Source organism: Tamandua tetradactyla, chromosome 26 (assembly GCF_023851605.1).
Source record: "Tamandua tetradactyla isolate mTamTet1 chromosome 26, mTamTet1.pri, whole genome shotgun sequence".
Lineage (NCBI taxonomy): Eukaryota > Metazoa > Chordata > Mammalia > Pilosa > Myrmecophagidae > Tamandua > Tamandua tetradactyla.
In genome coordinates, this window is record NC_135352.1 from 44,166,715 (window position 1) to 44,185,948 (window position 19,234).

The 19,234-nt window shown below is 48.1% G+C and overlaps 1 protein-coding gene across 7 annotated transcripts in view; it reads right to left on the reverse strand.

Moving 5' to 3' along the window:
* Nucleotides 1-19,234, reverse strand: part of PALLD (palladin, cytoskeletal associated protein) — a 262,050-nt gene that overhangs the window by 44,556 nt on the left and 198,260 nt on the right. For 5 of the 7 annotated variants that reach the window (XM_077144442.1, XM_077144440.1, XM_077144443.1 and 2 more), the window contains one exon: nt 1,294-1,429. In XM_077144442.1, coding sequence (XP_077000557.1) covers nt 1,294-1,429 — 136 coding nt within the window. Of the gene's footprint in view, nt 1-1,293; nt 1,430-13,179; nt 13,261-19,234 lie in introns of those variants that run through there. The other 2 variants (XM_077144446.1, XM_077144445.1) reach the window with 1 other exon arrangement.

A 19,234-nucleotide genomic window follows, 5' to 3' on the forward strand; every position in this document is an offset into this window, starting at 1 on the left:
AAGTAGATCAAAGTTGTGGACAAGGACTTGAATGGATAATGTGCACAGTGACATTAATAGCATCATTATTCACAACTGCCCAAAGGAGAAGCAACCCTGTGCCTATCTGCTGATGAAGGATATGCAAAATATGGCAAATACAATGGAACATCACGTGGCTGTAAAAAGGAATGACGTTCTGATAGATGGTTCATCAACACGGATGAACCTCGAAGACATCATGTTGAGTGAAAAACCAGACGCCAAAAGACAAATATTTTATGATCCTACCTATATGAAATAAGTACAACACGCAAATTCATAAAGTCAGAAACCAGAACACAGGTTTCCAGAGGCTGGATTGGGGATGGGAACGTGAGTTCATGTTTCATTGGTATGAAGTTTTAGTTGGGGTGATGGTGACATAAGCACAATTCTGTGGATGTAATCACACCACTTAATTGTATATTTTAAAAGTGGATAAAATGGGAAATTTTAGGTTATATATAAGTTATCAGAAAACAAACAGAACTGTACAACACCAAGTGAATCTGAGCATAACTGGGCTAGCATTGAAGGCACCATCATCATCGCAATGCTTCACGCTATCAAGCTGCACCAAACACGCCACGCTAATGCAAACATCAGTAACAGGAAGAACTGTGTATGGAAAAGGAGGCTGTGGGAACTCTGCACTTTCTGCATAATTTTCCTGTAAACCTAAACTGCTCTAATAAAAAAAACTGAACAGGCATGACTCGAGAATATTGAAACGCTGTCTTGTAATAGTCTTGTAGGCTGGCAGAACAGAACTAGGCTTCAGCAGTGGTTTACCTGGTGGAGCTCTCTGCACACAGAAGCGGTATATGCCACGGAAGGAGAGAGCCCAGATTCTCCGTCTGCCACTTTAATTCCAGCTTACTGCTTCTGGGTAGGTACAAACCATCTTGGAACACGCCTGGCTCCCTCCCAACCCCTACCCAGCAGGAATGGAATCCCTCATTCGCTCTCCTTTCAACCCTCACATCTGCTAATTCAAACCAGCCTTTCCCCTTGTTTTCTCTCCACTTTGCTACCTTCACTCGAGAATAGTTCACGAGTAGGAGGCAGCAGTGATGGCTGGGTGGAAGAAAGTCGTTTCACTTTCTCCTTTTCCCCAAATTCATGCTATAATACTAGGAGAAGGTTCAGAGGTAATAAAATTAATTCTGTGGACAAATCTGAAGAATCTAAGTCTCGGTGATGCACGAGGGGAGGGCTTTAGTGTGTTTAGTGTGGGCAGCTACCAGGCCCGGCCACCCCAGGTCTCTGTACCGGCTGGCCGTTGCTCAGGAGCTCCTCCTTGAAGCGGAGTTTTCTTTCCAGGTCTTGAATGACGGCATCCTTTGTGCCTTGGATCTCCTCGTCAGAGGCTATTCTAGCAGTTCTACTGGCCTTCTTTGGAAATCCCCTGCAGACCAAAAAGATAAGCTGGTGTAGTCAACTGCCAGGCAGAGAAATCTAAGTCCAACACTCAAGTCCAGCACAGCAACACGGCAGGTGTCCTTCTCCCACCCCACCTCTTCATGCCACATCTGTGTGGCTCATCAGGGGCAGAACCATGAAGGCTGCTTTCAGCAGCTCAGGTAATACTAACTGGACCCTTTTACGGGGCAGTGTCCCTCAGTGCAGACCAGGAAGAGCAGTGGCCCGGGAGCGAGCCTGGCCTACACCGCGCCATCCTAGGTGTGTGACGGGGGCACACTTCCTGACCTTGCGTATATAAATGGATATGGAAATGCACATCACACACGCCTGCCGCAAGGAGGTGAGAGGGAATGCACTTCTTTCATACTTTCACTCATTCTTCCTGACCCTCCACGCTTCAGCTACTCAACAGGCGCGCCTGGTCCTTTCTTGGTGACTGTCGCGCATGCGCCCTCACTCCCTTCCCTTCCATCTTAACTCGATGAGGGTGAGATGACGTCACGTCTGGTTCACTAAGGCCTGCTGCACCCCAAACCTCTCAAACCTCTGGAGAACCTGGAGCTCCTGGAGCAGGGGACACGGCAGCAGCAGCACCCTGGGGCTGGGAGCCAGCAGTGATCACTGTCAAGCAAACTGCTCCCTATTTCCCTTCCTGTTCCCGCACACGGATGTGGGCGAAGATGAATCAGAATGGAATACTATTCAGCAATCAAACCAACTGCTGCCTATTTCAACAAGGACCCATTTCAAAAACCTAATTTCAAGTTAAAAAAAAAAAAAAAGCCAATCACAAAATGCAATAGGATCTCATTTACGAACAGCCAAAGCCAAGCGGTCACCTGCGAGGTCAGTGGTTCCCAGGGAGGCTCCTGCACCAGCTCCTCTGAGGAACTGCTACAAGCGCAGACTGTAGGCCTCATCCTAGAACCACAGAAGCAGAGCTGTGGCCGGGCCCCAGCAATCTGTGTTGTGACAAGCCCTCTAGGTGAGTCTGATGCCTGTAGAACATATGCACGTGGAAAACTTAGAAAGAGACAAACGAGACTGGTTGACTTAGAAATTCACATTGGGGGGGAGGGGCGAGGGACGCCACTGAGGAGGGTCACAGAGGGTGTCCAAAGGTACCAGAAATGGGTAAGGTTTTCATCTTATTGTCATTCTTTAAATTACACATATACGTTGCATGCTCTCTCTACTGCATTTGTATGTTATGAGAAGATATCTCTTAAGGTAAAAAAAGGTTAATTGCAAATCTGTCGAGGTATCCTGTGCCTGACCTTTGCAAGGATATGCCTAAAAAGCCTACCCCCATGGATGACTGCACCGTGGGTGGTCTTCATAGCACATTTTCTTCTGTTCACACCTTATTATGACATGTTCTTTTTTTAATCCTATTTCCATAACCATGACTCTTGCTGATCACAATGTTTGTCAAATGTCAGACACCCAATATTCGTGGAATGAATGAACGAATGTACAATTGATCCCTACTTCCGACCACTCTCTAATTTCCCTTCTCAGTCAAAAGAATTTGTGCCACAGCCACCTGAGTCTGAAGAAATAGATCACCTAAATGTCAGATTCAGGACAATTAAAAATTATGAAATTTTAGAAATAAAGTTCTGTGCTGCTTTTCACCACAGCCTTACATACGACAACTAGAAGAGCAGGTCTTCAATTCCCTGGAAAGGTGAAACTGAAGGCTAGGAAGTCCCCGCTCTCCGGTGTGCAGACCTCACTGGGAACACACGCGTTCCCCACACTACTCTAAGCTCAGACAACCAAACCAGGCCCAAGGGCATCTATGAGGGAGAGGCAGAGAACCGGTCTCTTAGGTTCGGTTCCAAGTTCTCGTGACACGTCAACACCTGTCCGTTCTGGCGGGCTGTGTTTGGCTGGCCGGGAGGCTGTCCTCCGCGCACGCGGCCACTTCGGGAGACTTGGAACAACTGCTCCGGCCACTTCCCAGGGAAGCCCTTCACCTCAGCCTGGGCCCTGCCACCAGGCATCTCACCATTTCAGAGAGTATAATTACAATCACTCCCTGGGGCCGTACGACGGGGGCCACCACGCCAGAGACGGGGTTCAATTCCCGGTTAAAAAAAAAAAAAAAGTTTCTCTCTGACTCAAATAAAACTCTAATGATTCTGTCTCTATTTTAATAAGCCAGTTTATTACATATAGCAAGACTGTCAGCATTAGATGACCATGTATGTCCCTCCTAATTTTTTAAGGCACCATATTCCTCTTGCTTACAGTTTAAGGAACACGTATTTTCATGGTTCTAAACGATTAACTCTGAAATAAAAATCAACCAATTGAAAGATTTTTTAAAGTCCAATACTTATTCCACAAATATTTATTAAGCATGTAGCAAGGCACAGTGCTAGGCTAACGCATCAAGAGAAATTCCGTAAGGCCTGAAACAAAATAGTTGGTTTATAAGGTAAGTGATGCACTGCCTGATGACATCATGGAATTTGACTATGTATTGGAAATTTTTATGCATAAAAATGAAAACAAAAAACAAAACAAAAAGTCTTGTCACTATAGTCTCAACATTATTCTATGTGATATGGAGAAGATGGCCAAATTCTAAAGCATGGGCCTTCATCACAAGAGGCTAATAACCTAGTTGGGGAATAAATTAAGGAAAAACTATGATATTCTAAGTGTAGTGAGATTAAAGAAGTGACAGAAAGCAGTGCTGGCTAGAATGACTTGGAGCAGGTCCCACGGAAGATGCAGTATCGGAGACAGACTGAAAGAGGATGAGGGTGCAGACAAGGGGAGAGGGGAGAGGAAGGAATCCAGAGTCAGCAAGAATAAAGGCACAAAGCGAGATTCTCTTTGCCACTTAAAAGTCACTGTATGACTTTGGTCTAGTTATCTCCTGGCTCTGTGCCTCGGTTTCCTCCTCTGTAGAATGTGGTTATTAATAGCATGTATCTCACAGGACTGTTGGGAAAACTGTGTGAGTGAATGTAAATTAAACACAGAATCATGTCTGACAGCGTTTAAGAGTGGATCTGGATGTTTATCTGGTGCAAGATTTATATCTTCGGTAGTAATTACTTAAGTTAACTTGTCTGGTCAGTTTAGTTGAACATCCTAAGTACAAGGAATCTTGAATAAGGCATGAGATCTTGTTGGTTTGTACAGGTTAGTGTGATGCCCTGATATATCCCAAAGTAATCTGCGCAGAGAATAAAAAAGTATTTGGAAAGTCTCCTTGGGGGACTGGGAAGAAAGGAAATACTCAACTTCCCCATTTGGAGAATTCCTGATACTCTCATAAGCAGTGGGGACAACCAATTCAATAGGCTGAGTCCTAGGTCTTGAGGCTTGCCCTTATGAAACTTATTCCTGCAAAGGTAGGGCTACACCTACTTAAAATTAGGCCTAAGAGTCATCCCTAGAGAACCTCTTTTGTTGCTCAGATGTGGCCTCTCTCTCTAAGCCAACTTGGCAGTAAACTCACTCATCTTCCCCCTACATGGGACATGACTCCCCGTGTAAATCTCCCTGGCAACATGGGACAGACATCCCGGGATGAGCTCGGACCTAGCATCATGAGAAAACCTAGACCAAAGGGGGAAAAGAGAAATGAGAAAAAATAAAGTATCAGTGGCTGAGAGATTTCAAACAGAGTCGAGAGGTTATCCTGGAGGTTATTCTTATGCATTATATAGATACCCCTTTTTAGTTTATGGTGTATTGGAACAGCTAAAGAGAAGTACCTGGAAATGTTGAGCTGTGTTCCAGTAGCCTTGGTTCATGAAGACTACTGTGTAACAGTATAGCTTTTACAATGTGACTGTGTGATTATGAAACTTTACATATGATACTCCTTTTATCTAGGGTATGGACAGATGAGTAAAAACTATGGATAAAGACTAAACAATTATAAAAGGAACAAAGGGTAAAATAAATTGAGTAGATAGAAACACAAGTGGTCAATAAGAGGGTAGGGCAGGTGGTATGGGATGTATGAGCTTTCTTCTTTTTCTTTTCTGGAGTGATGCAAATGTTATTAAATGATCATGGTGATGAACACACACTTATGTGATGATACTGTGAGCCACTGACTGCACACCATGTATGGACAGTATGAAGGTCTGTCAATAAAAATATATTTTTAAAAACAGGGGGGATCTGGAGAGGTTGCCAGAAGATATCCGTCTTGGAGATGACTCCCAGGACAAAGGTGGCCAGAGGGAATCAGAATGAAGGAGTGGAAGGAGTTAAAAATTGCCAAGAACTCTTGACTAGAGGTTCCAAGAATTTGCAAATAAGCCCTTACTGATTGCCTTCTTTTGTGCTCGGAACACAACCTGGAACAAAACTAAGTCACTGCCTGCCTTTATACAAATTATATTTGGGGGGGGGGGGGTGTTGGGGGTGGACAGAGAGAAGGGAAGAAATAAAAAGGGAGAAAGGACATATCAGGAGGTGGCGTGGGGTACGATGTGGCAGGACTGTGTCATGGTCATTTTATTAGGGTGGTTAATCAAAGCTCTATGGAATTGGCGCACAACTAAGGTTTAAATGATAGGGATATGGGCTGTGTGCAGGTTCAGGGAAGGCTGGGCGCAGGGGCAGGGAGGCTGGGCGCAGGAAGGCTGGGTATAAAGGACCAAAAGGCACAGTGAGTCGGCAGGGTCAAGAGGCAGACACTGAGAACTGTAAGGAAAGAGACAGGATACAGGATTTCTAACACTTATTTGAATAAGGAGCCTTTTTTTACACCCAGAGAGCATCCTGTTGACTAATAGAATTCAGGAAACATTTTAGGAGGTGGCATTAAAAAGTGAGGCTTATGGTGAGCATATAAGGCTAGGGTTAGGACTTGAATATTTGGAAAGGAGAGGTAGCAGGTAAGAAAAGTAGGTGTAAGTTTTCAAGGCAAATTTTGGCAATTGTGCTAAGTCTGCCCACAGACGCGGCTGGAGTGCATGTAGGAGGGCTGTGTGTGCCCCAAGGGGCAACCACCCTTGATAAATGAAGGGGAGCAACTTGCTAGGAGATAAAATGAGCATCTGGGGACAAGGAAGTAGCCTCCATCATGATGGTCTACACCACGCAAACAAAGTTTTATTCAAAGTAAACTGTTACCCAGAGCAGAACCCCTCGGAAGGATCCGCGCTCAGGCCAGCCGGAGCCCGGGGCAACCCCTGAGGGCTGGCGGCTGCACTCGGCCCCAGGCCAGCTGCACTTACCTCACAGCCGCCATCTGTGAGGGACATTCCTGCAGGTGGGGGCGCAGATCCCCCAACATATACACAGGCACCTGTGAGATAAATCTCCCGGGTGTAACCATCTCCTGGGAGGAAGGGATTCTTTTGTTTTTAATGGCTATTGACCAACTCTGAAAGCTCCTTCTCTGGATCTGCTGGCCGAGGGGAGCCCCGGCAGTGATGGCAGGGAGTCACACCCAGGGCACAGCGCCCACTCACTAGCAACGGGAGAAAATTTCAAACCGTGAGAAGTCCGCTTTTTCTCCTCTTCTCATACTCAATGACATGTGATGGTGAATAAATCACACAGAACTTCAGTGCAAACAAACTCATCACGACGCTGCCTTTAGGTGTCCCTCATATTCAAGAGCGGGGTGTATGAATAAACATGTAAGAGCCCAATATACACAAACTCAGGCTTTTTAACTGAATTTTACTACAGAGCCAAATCTCAGGCATTAAAGTACAAAAAAGTAGGTGCGCTGAGCTCATACTTAAAGGAAAACAGATAACTTCATTCTACTGTGAACTTCCCTTCTTGCAACCTTTTGGGGTGTGTGGCGAGCAGGCCCGCACATAGGGGGCCCGGAGGTGTCCATGGCCAGCGCCCCAGGGCCCCTCCTGCTAATCTGCTGGGAAACACTTGGCCAGGATTAGCCACAATTCTGTGCCCATACCAGGACCTGGAAAGTCCACCACCCCGGGGCCTCTGCCCTCAGATGGAGAGTCCCAGGCCCTTCCACCTGCTCCTTGCAGGACAGGAGAAAGGGGGACAGTAAGAGAAGGTCTGCGAAGCCCACGGCAGCGCTGTCTCTCTTTTTGTTTGGTTACTATGTATGTCTGAACCTGAACGCTCTATAAAACGCCCAGTATCATGAATCTAAATCAAGTACAACTAAATCCATTACAAACTTCTCCTTAACCCTCAGGGGATTTTGGTTTGCCTCGCTGTTTCTGCACAAGGTTCTCTGATCATCAAATAGGAGATGTCAGATTCAGGAGAAATGAGCCGAGGCAGGACAGCCCAGGACCAATCACGCTGCCCGTGCTACGGCTCACTGCAGACCCGGGAAGTCCTCACCGCTGGGTGCCTCTCACTCCGTGCACCCACCACCCGCTTCCTCTGAGCCGGGAGAAGGAAGGACGGTGAGATAACTGCGAAGATCTGAGCGCCTGTGGGCTCGAAGCTCTCCTTAGTGCTCTGCAGGGAAGCTCCGACCCACACCAGCTCCTACTTGGAACACCCACCCAAAGCCTCATTACCGAGAAGAGGCCATTAAGGACATGAAGCACTGCAGCACTGGGGGTGGCCGTTGGCGAGCAGCTTCCGGGGCCCTGAGGCCTGGGGTGCTGTGCCGAGGGGAGGGACCCCCACCCTTTGCACAGTCCGCAGGCTCCTCCCAAGGCACGCGGCCCTTGCCCCCCCGCCTGGAGACTCGGCCACCCCCATGACTGTCTGCCAGCCACATGGATTGGGGCCGCCTACCCTGCCCATGTCGGCCCGGGGGAGTGGGGCGCACAGGTCCCACGGCAAATGCACAGGCCGCCCCCTGCCCTGGCTCACTGCTGGGCCCAGCAACGTACGGACAGATGGACATGGAGACGCAGCCTCGCGTCCACAGACGAGGAGACACTTAGTGCACACCCACCTACTCTTCCCAGCTTCCAGTAGGAACAGTGCTAGCCACAGTCAGAACAAACCAGCAAGCACACAGCCAATTAATAAGGAAACTGAGATGTCTAAAACGCGTATTTAAGATTTTGGTAAAACAAAGGAGACGGAAAAAATGTAATGAATTTCTACTTCAGTGAGTCATGTGTATTCAATCTATTTACTGGCACCTATATATGGCAAAGCCATCCAACCAGAGAAAGAACACATGTAAGCGAAACTGGATTTGCCATCATAAATACTACAAAGTCCCAACACAATATAAATGAAAAGAGTTCATGTATATAAAAAGGTAACTTTTTTGACAATACTCTGGCAGGTCCTACAAGTTCAAAGTTGTCAATTAGCCATGGCAGCACTGAAAGGGACACTCTTTGGCAAATTATTTGGGTTATTACGATGGATACCCATCTTTCTGTTTTTAATTCAGAATGCAAATGATACCCCACAATATGTTAGGGAAAAAATGTTTCAAGAGGGCACAAGTATGAAGCCAAAATGAATTCTTCAAGTGTGGCTTAGCAACAGGAAAATTCTTTGAAGACAAAGGTTAACCCTACGATAATGACCCACTGGGCTGGCACAGAGCTAACAATCTGCAGCCTGGCACTGTCACTCATCTTTGGTGCCACAGCACATAACTATCTTTGGGTACAGTTTTCCACAGCTGCAAAATCAAAATGACTTCTCCAAAAATTTTAAAGATGTGGCAGGAGCTACTGTGCTCTTCGTGGTAACAATTATAAAATATTTTCACCCTATAAAGTAAGTAATTGTGATAAATGCTAAGAAGAAGTAAGTTCTTCTCTTCAAAAAAATTGAAGAGGAAGGAAGGCCACCTAACTCACTCTATGAAGCCAACATCACACTCATACCAAAGCCAAAGATAGTACAAGAAAAGAAAATTACAGACCAATCTCTCTAATGAACATAGATGGCAAGAATCCTCAACAAAATTATTGCAAATCAAATCCAGTAGCACATTAAGAGAGTTATACACCATGACCAAGTGGGATTTATTCCAGGTATGTAAGCATGCTTCAACATAAGAAAATCAATTAATGTAATACACCATATCAACAAATCAAAGCAGAAAAACCACATGATCATCTCGACTGAGGCAGAAAAGGCATTTGACAAAATTCAACATCCTTTCTTGATGAAAACCCTTCAAAGGATAGGAAAAGAAGGGAACTTCGGCAACATGATAAAGGGAATTTATGAAAAACCCACAGCTAACATCATCCTCAATGGGAAAAGACTGAAAACTTTCCCTCTAAGATCAGGTACAACACAAGGATGCCCACTGTCACCACTGTTATTTAACACTGTTTTGAAAGTTATAGCTAGAGCAACTAGACAAGAAAAAGAAATAAAAGGCATTCAAATTAGAAAGAAAAAAGTAAAACACTCACTGTTTGCAGATAATATGATAGAGTATGTCAAAAACCCCAAAAAATCCACAGAAAACTACTAGTGGTAATAAATGAGTACAGCAAAATGGCAGGTTACAACATCAACACTCAAACATCTGTAGTGCTTCTATACACTAGTAATGAGCAATCTAAGGGGAAAATCAAGAAAAAAATTCCATTTACAATTGCAACTAAAAGAATAAAATATTTAGAATAAATTTGACCAAGGTTACAAAAAACCTATATAAAGAAAACCACAAGAAATTGCTAAAAGAAATCATAGAAAACCTAAATAAATGGAAGGGCATACCATGTTCATGGATTGGAAGACCAAATACAGTTAAGATGTCAATTCTACCTAAATTGATTTATAGATTAAATGCAATACCAATTAAAATCCCAAAAACTTACTTTGCAGAAACACAAAAACCAATAATCAAATTTATTTGGAAGGGCAGGGTTCCCCAACAGCTAAAAATGTCCTGAGAAAGAAAAATGAAGATGGAGGTCTCACACTACCTGACTTTAGGATGTATTACAAAGCTACAGTGGTCAAAACAGCACGCTATCAGCATAAAGACAGATACACTGACCAATGGAATTGAACAGAGTGTTCAGATATAGACCCTCTCATGTATAGACAATTGATCTTTGATAAGGCAGTCAAGCCAACCAACCTGGGACAGAACCGTCTCTTCAATAAATGGTGTTTGGAGAACTGGATATCCACATGCAAAAGGATGAAAAAGGATCCATAGCTCACATCTTATACAAAAATGAACTCAAAATGTATGAAAGACCTAAACATTAGAGCTAAGACCATAAAACTGTTAGAAGAAAATATAGGGAAATATCTTATAAAACTTATAATAGGAGGCAGTTTCCTAGATTTTACACCCAAAGCATGAGCATTGAAGAAAGAAATAGATAAATGGGAACTCCTCAAAATTCAACACTTTTGTACATCAAAGAACTTTGTCGAGAAAGTAAAAAGACAGCCTACACAAGGGGAGACAATATTTGGAAACAATATATCAGATAAGGATCTAGTATCCAGAATATATACAAAGATTGTTCAACCCAACAACAAAAAGACAAATAGCCCAAAGAAAAAACTGGCAAAAGACATGAACAAACAACACTTCTCAGAAGAGGAAATACAAATAGTTAAAAGGCACATGAAAAGATGCTCAACTTCCCTGAGTATTAGGGAAATGCAAATCAAAACCACAATGAGATACCATTTCACACCCACCAGAATGACCATTATCAAAAAACCAACCAAACAAACAAACAAACAGAAAACGACAAGTGCTGGAGAGGATGTGGAAAAAGAGGCACACTTATCCACTGTTGGTGGGAATGTTAAATGGCGGAACCTACAGTTTGGCAGTTCCTCAGGAAGCTAAGTATAGAACTGCCATATGATCCAACAATCCCATTGAGAGGTATTGGTTCAGAGGACATGAGGGCAAGGACAGAAACGGACATTTGCACACCAATGTTTATAGCAGCATTATTTACAATTGCCAAGAGAGAGAAACAGCCCAAATATCCATCAACAGACGAGTGGCTAATATATACATATGATGGAATATTATACAGCTGTAAGTCATGAAGCATGTAACAACATGGATGGACCATAAGGACATTATGCTGACTGAGATCAGCCAGAAACAAAAGGACAAATACTGTATGGTCTCTAACATTAATGAGGGAACATGGAGAATTTATTCTTATGCATCATATAGATATCTCCTTTTTACTTTATAGTGTATTAAAGTGGCTAGAGGGAAGTACCTAAAACTGCAGAGCTGTGTTCCAGGAGCCACGTTTCTTGAAGATGATTATATAATGATATAGCTTTTGCAATGTGACTGTGTGATTGTGAAAACCTTGTGTCTGATGCTTTTATATATGGTATGCTGTGTGATGAGTAAAAAATATAGATAAATGAACAAATAGTAGGGGGAACAAAGGTTAGAATAAATTGAGTAGATTGAAATACTAGTGGTCAATGAAAGGGAGTGGTAAGGGGTATGGCATGCATGAGTTTTTTCTTTCTTTTGCTGGAGAGATGCAGATGTTCAAAAAATAATTATAGTGATGAATACACAACTGTGTGATGATACTGTGAGCCAGTTTGTTGTTTATAATAAATATATATACATAAGAAGAAAGTTGTTCAGTTAACTGAGGTAAGCCTAAAAAAATAAAAACTCAGAATAAATGTACTTTTCTTTTATGATGATAGAAGTCAAAGACTAATCTGTGAGCAATTCTATCTGAAATATATTAAAACAGATTATTTAGTATTTTGAATCCCTAAATGCTTCTTCATAGCAAGGTTCTTCATTTCCTAGCAGCCAAACAAACGCTCACACAGAAAAGCAGGGGAGAAAGACAAGTTTTCCTCTGACAAGCTGAAGCCCATGTGACATCATTGCTCCTGAGAGGCGGCTCCCTCACCCACCTTGTTAACGGACTCTGCTTCTCCCAACAGGGACTGAGAAGTCACATCCCACATGCAGAATTCCTGTCACCAGTACTGAGAAAGGCCACCCAGCAGGGCAGTCCTCGGGCTCCTCCCTGCCCGTCCTACCCCAGCACGGGAGACGCACGGAGGGACGGGGACAGCTGGCCCGTGGGGCTTGCGGCCAGCGCGAGGGCAGGTGCTCCGAGGTGTCGCCCGCCTGCCCTTCGTGTTCCTGCTGCTGCTAGGATCCGCGCGCGGCTCCTCCACAAATGGGCCAGAACGCCGCCAGGGTGTTTCTCTAGAAGGTGCTGCCCTTGACCAGTGTCACCTGGTGTTGCCCCCCGCACTGCCTATTCTAAGATTCCAGTGACGCAGGTCACTGTAGAGACAGCTGGGACAGTGTAGCCACGTGCCTTGGGGCGCCCCGGGCAGAACCGGTGGCACACGCCCTCAGCCACCTTTCCCACGCTGCCCACCAGGCACTCGATGCATACAAAGGCTTGTTTCTTAATTCTATTAATTTCCTTATTTAAAAAACACCAAGATCAAACTCAGAGACTGCAAATCTACTGTGAAGAGATGGGAACTACACGGGTGGGATGGTGGTAAAAGCACGGATTCTGGAGTTGGGTAGACCTAGAGTCAAATCCCCGTCAGTGGCTGTGGAGCCTTGGGCCGCTTCTTTACCCGCGGGGCTCCGGGGCTGCAGGTGGGCCAGGCACCGCTTGAGAAGGGGCATCAGGTGCTGAAGTCAGGGCCGCCCTCGGGTCACCCGCGGGTCACCACTGCCCAGAGCCGGCCCGGCCATGGGAACGCCCGATGACACCCTGCAGCGCTCATCTCGGGAGGCCCCGGAGGCGGCCGGGCAAGACCAGGGTGCAGGGGGCCGCGTGGGCGTGGGTTGCCCTGGAGCCGGGGTTGGGGGACACTCACGCGGGGGTGACGGCCTTGGGCAGCCCCAGGGCGTTGACGGCGCCGGGCGGGGGCTGCGAGGGCAGCAGCGCGCTCAGGAAGGCGGCGGCGGGCGCGGCCGGGCCCGGCAGCGGCGGCGGCGGCGGGAGCTCGTCGGTCGCTGGGAAGGCGGCGGGCGGCGGCGGGGACAGGGGCGACGGGAGGCCGGACGAGCCGGGGCTGGAAGTGGGCGTGCCGTGGCTGGACGCGGGGCCGAGGCTCTGCGCAGCGATGAACTGCTTGGGGCGCGCGTAGTTGAAGGAGCCGGAGGGCTGCATGGCGGTGCGGGCGGCCAGGGCGCGCATGGGCTCCCTGGGGGCAGCCAGCGCGCGGGCCGCGGGCTCCGGGAGGGCGGGCGGCGAGGCCGGGAAGGCGGGCGGCGGCGGGAAGGCCACGGTCTCCGGGAAGGCGGGCGGCGGCGGGAAGGCTGGCGGCGAGGCCGGGAAGCCGGGTGGCGAGGCCGGGAAGGCGGGCGGCGAGGCCGGGAAGGCGGGCGGCGGCGGGAAGGGCGGCGAGGCTGGCGAGGGCTGCCTGGCGCTGGCCTCCTGCTCCACTCGAATCTGGCGCTGGAGCTGCTGGATCCTCAGGGGGTCCCTGTGGGGAGAGACACAGCGTCAGGGCGACCAGACCTGCAGGCGCGGTGCGGGCAGGACGCGAACCGAGGCTGCAAAGACCTGGCGGCCGCTCCACCTGCCCCAAGGTGCGCGCGCGGGCCTCAAGGGCGCAGGTGCTGGAGGCACCTGGAAACAAATGGTGAGCCCTCATTTCAGTGTCTGACTTCCTTTACCTACTATGATCCAAATGTTATCCCAGTTCCAGAAACCGTATTTCACCTGAATAGACATTAAGAGAAAAACTTTAAACATGAGTTTTCAGTCCTGTTGTTTGTAGCCAGTTTTAAAAAAGAATTCCTTAAGAATGCAAAAGATAAAAGAAAAACACCCACACCTGATCAGAGTTATTGCTGGCAGATTTAGGTTAGCCCAAACTGTCTAAATCAACGCTGTCACCTGTGCAGTCAATAAATATCATAGGTTGATTTTTTTTGAAGATCCCTTTTAACCTCTGCATTTGCTCTCTAAAAAAAGCCTTCACTGTTAAATTCTGAATGGCCAGTCACCCATACAAACCTTAATACATAGAAACAATTCCCCCACATATTTTCCACTGAGAAGAGGTAAGCTGAATTTTATTTTTGTATTAAATAAAATTCTAGTAAGCAGCTAGCAGTTTGCTAAAAAAACTTATTCTATTTCACTCAAATACTTTCATGTTTGCTCAATTATAAATCCAAGTGTTTTCCTTTGATACAGATACAGGGACCAGTAGTTATTGAAAGAAATGTCAACAGAAAGAAGGGTGATCTGACAAGCACATAAAACACGGGAATAGGCAGTTATGCTCCTTAACTTTAAACCTTTTAAAACTAAAAACAACCTCAAAACTTTCTTCTCTATAGTCATTTAATCTTCAAAAATTAAACTTTCAGAAACCACAGCAGTAGAGGAATCAAAGCTGCTGATAGAAAGTGAAGGAAAAAAAGAGAAAGCTCAGAAGTGTCATCAAATGCCATTAGATGTGGGGACATCAGCAAAGAAGTCAAACTCCTCCCTCTGTCCACTATCCCTCTAAGGGCCGGTCAGATGATGACACTTCGGTGCAGGGAGACAGGTCAGCCAACGCTGGAGGCCCCCGTTTGCTTGGGAAGGAAAGAGGCGCTGCTCCTGCCCGCCCCACCTGAGCCACAGTCTCAGGGGCGTCTCCCAGGCAGCTCTGCCACGGGGGGTTCACCCCTGAGGCTCCGGTGCCCGTGGACTGGGGAGACTCTGCCGGACGGGTCCGTGTATTGAGGACGAGCCCAGGACCTGACCCCCCAAAACCTCCCAGCAGCCCGCAAACCCATCGCCCGGCATGCTCATTCTAATCCCTGCCTTGCACTCTCTCCCGTTTCCCAGGGTGGCAGACGCGTTCTGGTCCTGGGACGGCCACACCAGCACCCATGCCTGACCGCTGCCCGGGCCGCCTTCCTGCCGAGCCCCTGCTGTGGCCTAGGGAATCTTGAGTGTGGCTGGGCATTGGCGGACAGCTGTGTGGGTGCTCTCCTGTGTGGGTGCCCTGCTGCAGGGGGTTACCGTGCCATGGCGGTGCTGTGCTGTGGGGAGGGGTGCTCTGCTGTGGGGGTGCCATGCCCTGTTGGGGGTGCCGTGCCATGTGGGGGTGCTGTGCCGTGGAGGTGCTCTCATGTGTGGGGGCTCTGCTGGGCTGTGGACAGCATCAGTCAGCACCCCATGGCTGTGGCCCCCACCTCCTCTGGGCCAGGCCCCCGCGCATCTGGAAGTGGCGCCAGGCCCATTGCCCATGCAGGTGAGGCTGGGGAGGACTTTCAGTGACAGTGACACGTCAGGGGCCAGGACCCCACCAGCTCTCTGTGCTCACTCGTGCTCCGTGTTTTGGTTGCTGGTGCACTCTGTGCTGCGGACGTGACCAGGTCCCCCCATTGTTCAGGGGTTCAGCCCTGGGTGAGGAGTATGACATGCGGAGAACTAGAGGCACGGGGGTGAGGGGGGACCACAAGACCGTATTTGAATCTTCAATTATCTGTGTCAATGAGAATTATTTTCTCAAAGGACCGAGGTAAGCAGATCTAACACCCAGATTCCGAGATGAAACAGTTCTAAATCACGTCCTCAACCACTCTTCACTGAGTTAGTTTTATGGAAGCCAACCTTCTCAGAGACAAAAAGACAAAGAGCCTCGAAAATGCCAGAAAGGCGAGACTTCCTACATCCTTTGCATACACTACTTATAAGTTATCTGCTACAAAAATTCCTTTTTTCCCCCTGGTTTTCCCATTGCTTTCTGCTGCCCTTTCTCTGAAAATGACACAGGGAAATGAACTTGATGGGTCCCGCTGGGAATATGTAAAGACTGAAAAGCTGAGAGCTCCAGGCAGCCCTGGCTGCGCGTTCACCGCGAGGGTCTACCGCTTCCCTGCGGCTCGCACAACCGCGCACCGCCCCTCCCCCTTCTCCCCCTCCCCCCCACCTCCAGGGCCGCGGCCCGCAGCTTCAGGCCCGCCCGAGGCGCCAGGCCACACGGCAGGGAGGCGGCCGCAGCATCTAGGACTCAGGGGGCAAGTTCCGGGGACAGCGAGGGGGGACCCGGTGCCCGCCCTTCCCCCAGGGCACAGCAACACCGACACCCTGTCCTGCCGTGCAGCGGATGGCAAGGAAACAGAAGTGGTGGGAAGGAGAGCAGGGGAGGGACGGGGGGAGGGGCGAGGACGGGGGAGGGGCGAGGACGGGGCGAGGGACTGGCAGTGGAGGCGGGGTGCTCAGTATGAGCCGGGACTGCCTCCCAGCACCCCTGGGAGGGAGATTACCCCGATTCCTTAATTGCCGGCAGTTGGCGAGGGCGAGTGGCGGGCGGGGGTCCCGTGGCTGCAGCGCGGCGCCTTAGGTCGTCCTCTCGCACGTGCCCACTCGGCCAACAAGATGCTGAGTGTGTTAGTTCTTCTCACTGTACACACTGTTTTCTCCGGGGAGCCGCAGTCTCAGCTCAGACTAAGCGATGTGAAAGTTAAACTTCTGAAAACAACTCTTCCGCGTCCACTGGAAACGCCCACGTGAGTCCCCAGAGCCACGCGTGGGCTGCAGGGAGCCGCTCCCCGGCTCCTCCTCGCCAGGGCGGGGCTGACGCGGGGCGGGAGCCTCGGGCCACGCGGCTGGAAGACTTTAGGAGAAACACGCCGCTTTGTGTTTCCTTTCCTTTTGGACGCACGGGGTGGGGCGCTCCGCATCTCCTGGGCCCCCCACCCCGGGGTCCTTCCCGAGCACCAGTGCCACGGCGCCCCTGGCTGCCCGGCTGTTCCCAACAGCCTGCTGGACGGGACAATTTCCCAAAGAAGGGAGGTCGGCGTTAGGGGACAACGGGGTGTGGACGCCAACAGAACCACCCTCCCGGCCGGGACGGGCGCAGCCTCGTGTGCACGAGAGCGCGGGCCCACGCCAAACCCTCCCGGGCCCTGCCGAGGCGGGCGGGGCGACCGTGCAGGCTCGGGTGGGCTCCGGCGGGCTCAGGGGGCTCGCTGACACCGACGGTGCCTGCACCACGTTAACTAAGAACACGGCCCCGAGTGGGGAGAGGACAGGGACAGATGGACGGCCCACAGTCCCGGGGGGGCACCCCGTGTTCCGTCGTGAGCTGCGTGGTGCCCCGGCCCCCTGCCCCAGCAGCCACCCCTGCCAGCGCCCCCAACCCGGCCCCCCACGGCGCCCCCCACCCTCGCAGAGGCCAGGGGGCGGCAGGGAGACACTCGCTGCAGCTTTATAAAAACTATAATGCTCACCTGTGGGCTAATGACAGCGGATTAATGCGGGCTGCGGCCAATGAGAATGTGTACTGCTCATTCTTCGCATAGACAAAGTGCATTTTTGAAAAAAAAATGTGCTTTTTAAACCTTGTTTGTCAATACTTGAGGCAAATAGTACAATGAGTTCATCACTAATTGAAACACCAAAGGAAAGCTCTGTGGGTCAGATGTTAGGGAAATCTAAGGCCTTAAGCATAAAATTTCCCTGAGATTCTGAAGAATTAGTAAAAGAAAGGTGGACAAACACTCAACATTCTGTCTTAACAACCAAATAAGGAATCTGGCACATTTTAAGTTTCCATATGGTTAACATTTTCTCAAATTTCCATTTTATTATGGTACACAGAGACTTGTGCCATGCCTTCTGTGTCATTTCCATTTTAGCTTACACATGCTGAATTTAATATAACTAAAACAGTGGTGAACAGCCCATATTTGTAACTCTGAATTAGTACTAAAGGCAAAGTATTAGATCAAATAAGTAACTGCTAACTACTCACCAAATATCTTCATTCCATAGAATGGACAAACTACCAATTTTCTGCCTCCAAAACATTTTCAATATTTTTCCCTCTACTCACATGTAAGTACTTAGTAAATATTTATTGAACTTAAAATCCCAGATTTCACTAATGTATGACACTATGTGCTCCATCCAGCTATCTGGCATTCAGGAACATATCGCTGCACTTTTCTAAGGGAGGAATCTTAGAGACAAAGCTATTATTACACAGTTTAATTACAGGGAAGAACAAGGACTCAATCAAACAGAGAAATGGTCAAATACCAGAAAACACTAGTTGTGTTAATTATGACTTTGTCAAATTCACTTATCCTTTCTGGGGCTCAGTTATTTTTCTTTAAAATGAAAATTTATAATGTAATATCTGTAAGGTTATGATAAGTTTTGACATTTATGACCTCTCATCTTTAATGGGTGAGCTCTAAGTAGCATAAAGAAACTCCTTTTAAAGGAACTAGGAAACGAATCAAGACTGAGTATGGTGCTTATTTGTTTACATTTATTAACTCTGGATATGCTGTTCTTAGACCTCTCTCCACTTTTTCTGAAAATGTAGACATCATTTTTCTTGGTAAACAAATATATTTTAAAGGCATTAGAGACAAACTAAAATAATTCCATGGTAAATCTCCTTATTTTAGGAAGTATACTTCTGTACTGTGAATAATGTTAACATTAGCTGGTTTTTTTTTTCTTCACAATATAGACCCTATTATTAAATTCCGTCTGGAAGTCCAGAAAAATAGCTTTTGGCCTGGGTCTAGAAACTATTCCTGGGGATATCGGTTTGGTTGTGATTCTTTATAATGTCTTTCCTTAAAGGAACATGTCCGCTCTTTCAGTGGCTCAGCAGCCACGGTTCCGTTTACCAAGTCCCCTGCTCGCTACTATAAACCCTTTTCATCCCGTGGTCTGACTCTGCACACCTTCAAAACGAATTAAGCTGTTCGTGTCAGCGTACACACACCCTGCATGGTGCCCCTGGGTCAGCGCCGACGGCTGCGCCCGCCCCCCAGGCGCCATCCCGCGACCCCACTGGCCCAGGGCGTGGGGCTGCTGCGCGGACACCGCGCCCCCTTCCCAGCTGTCCAAATGGGGGTCCCGCCAAGGTCTAAGCCTCCTCCACCCTCCAGCGGCAAAAG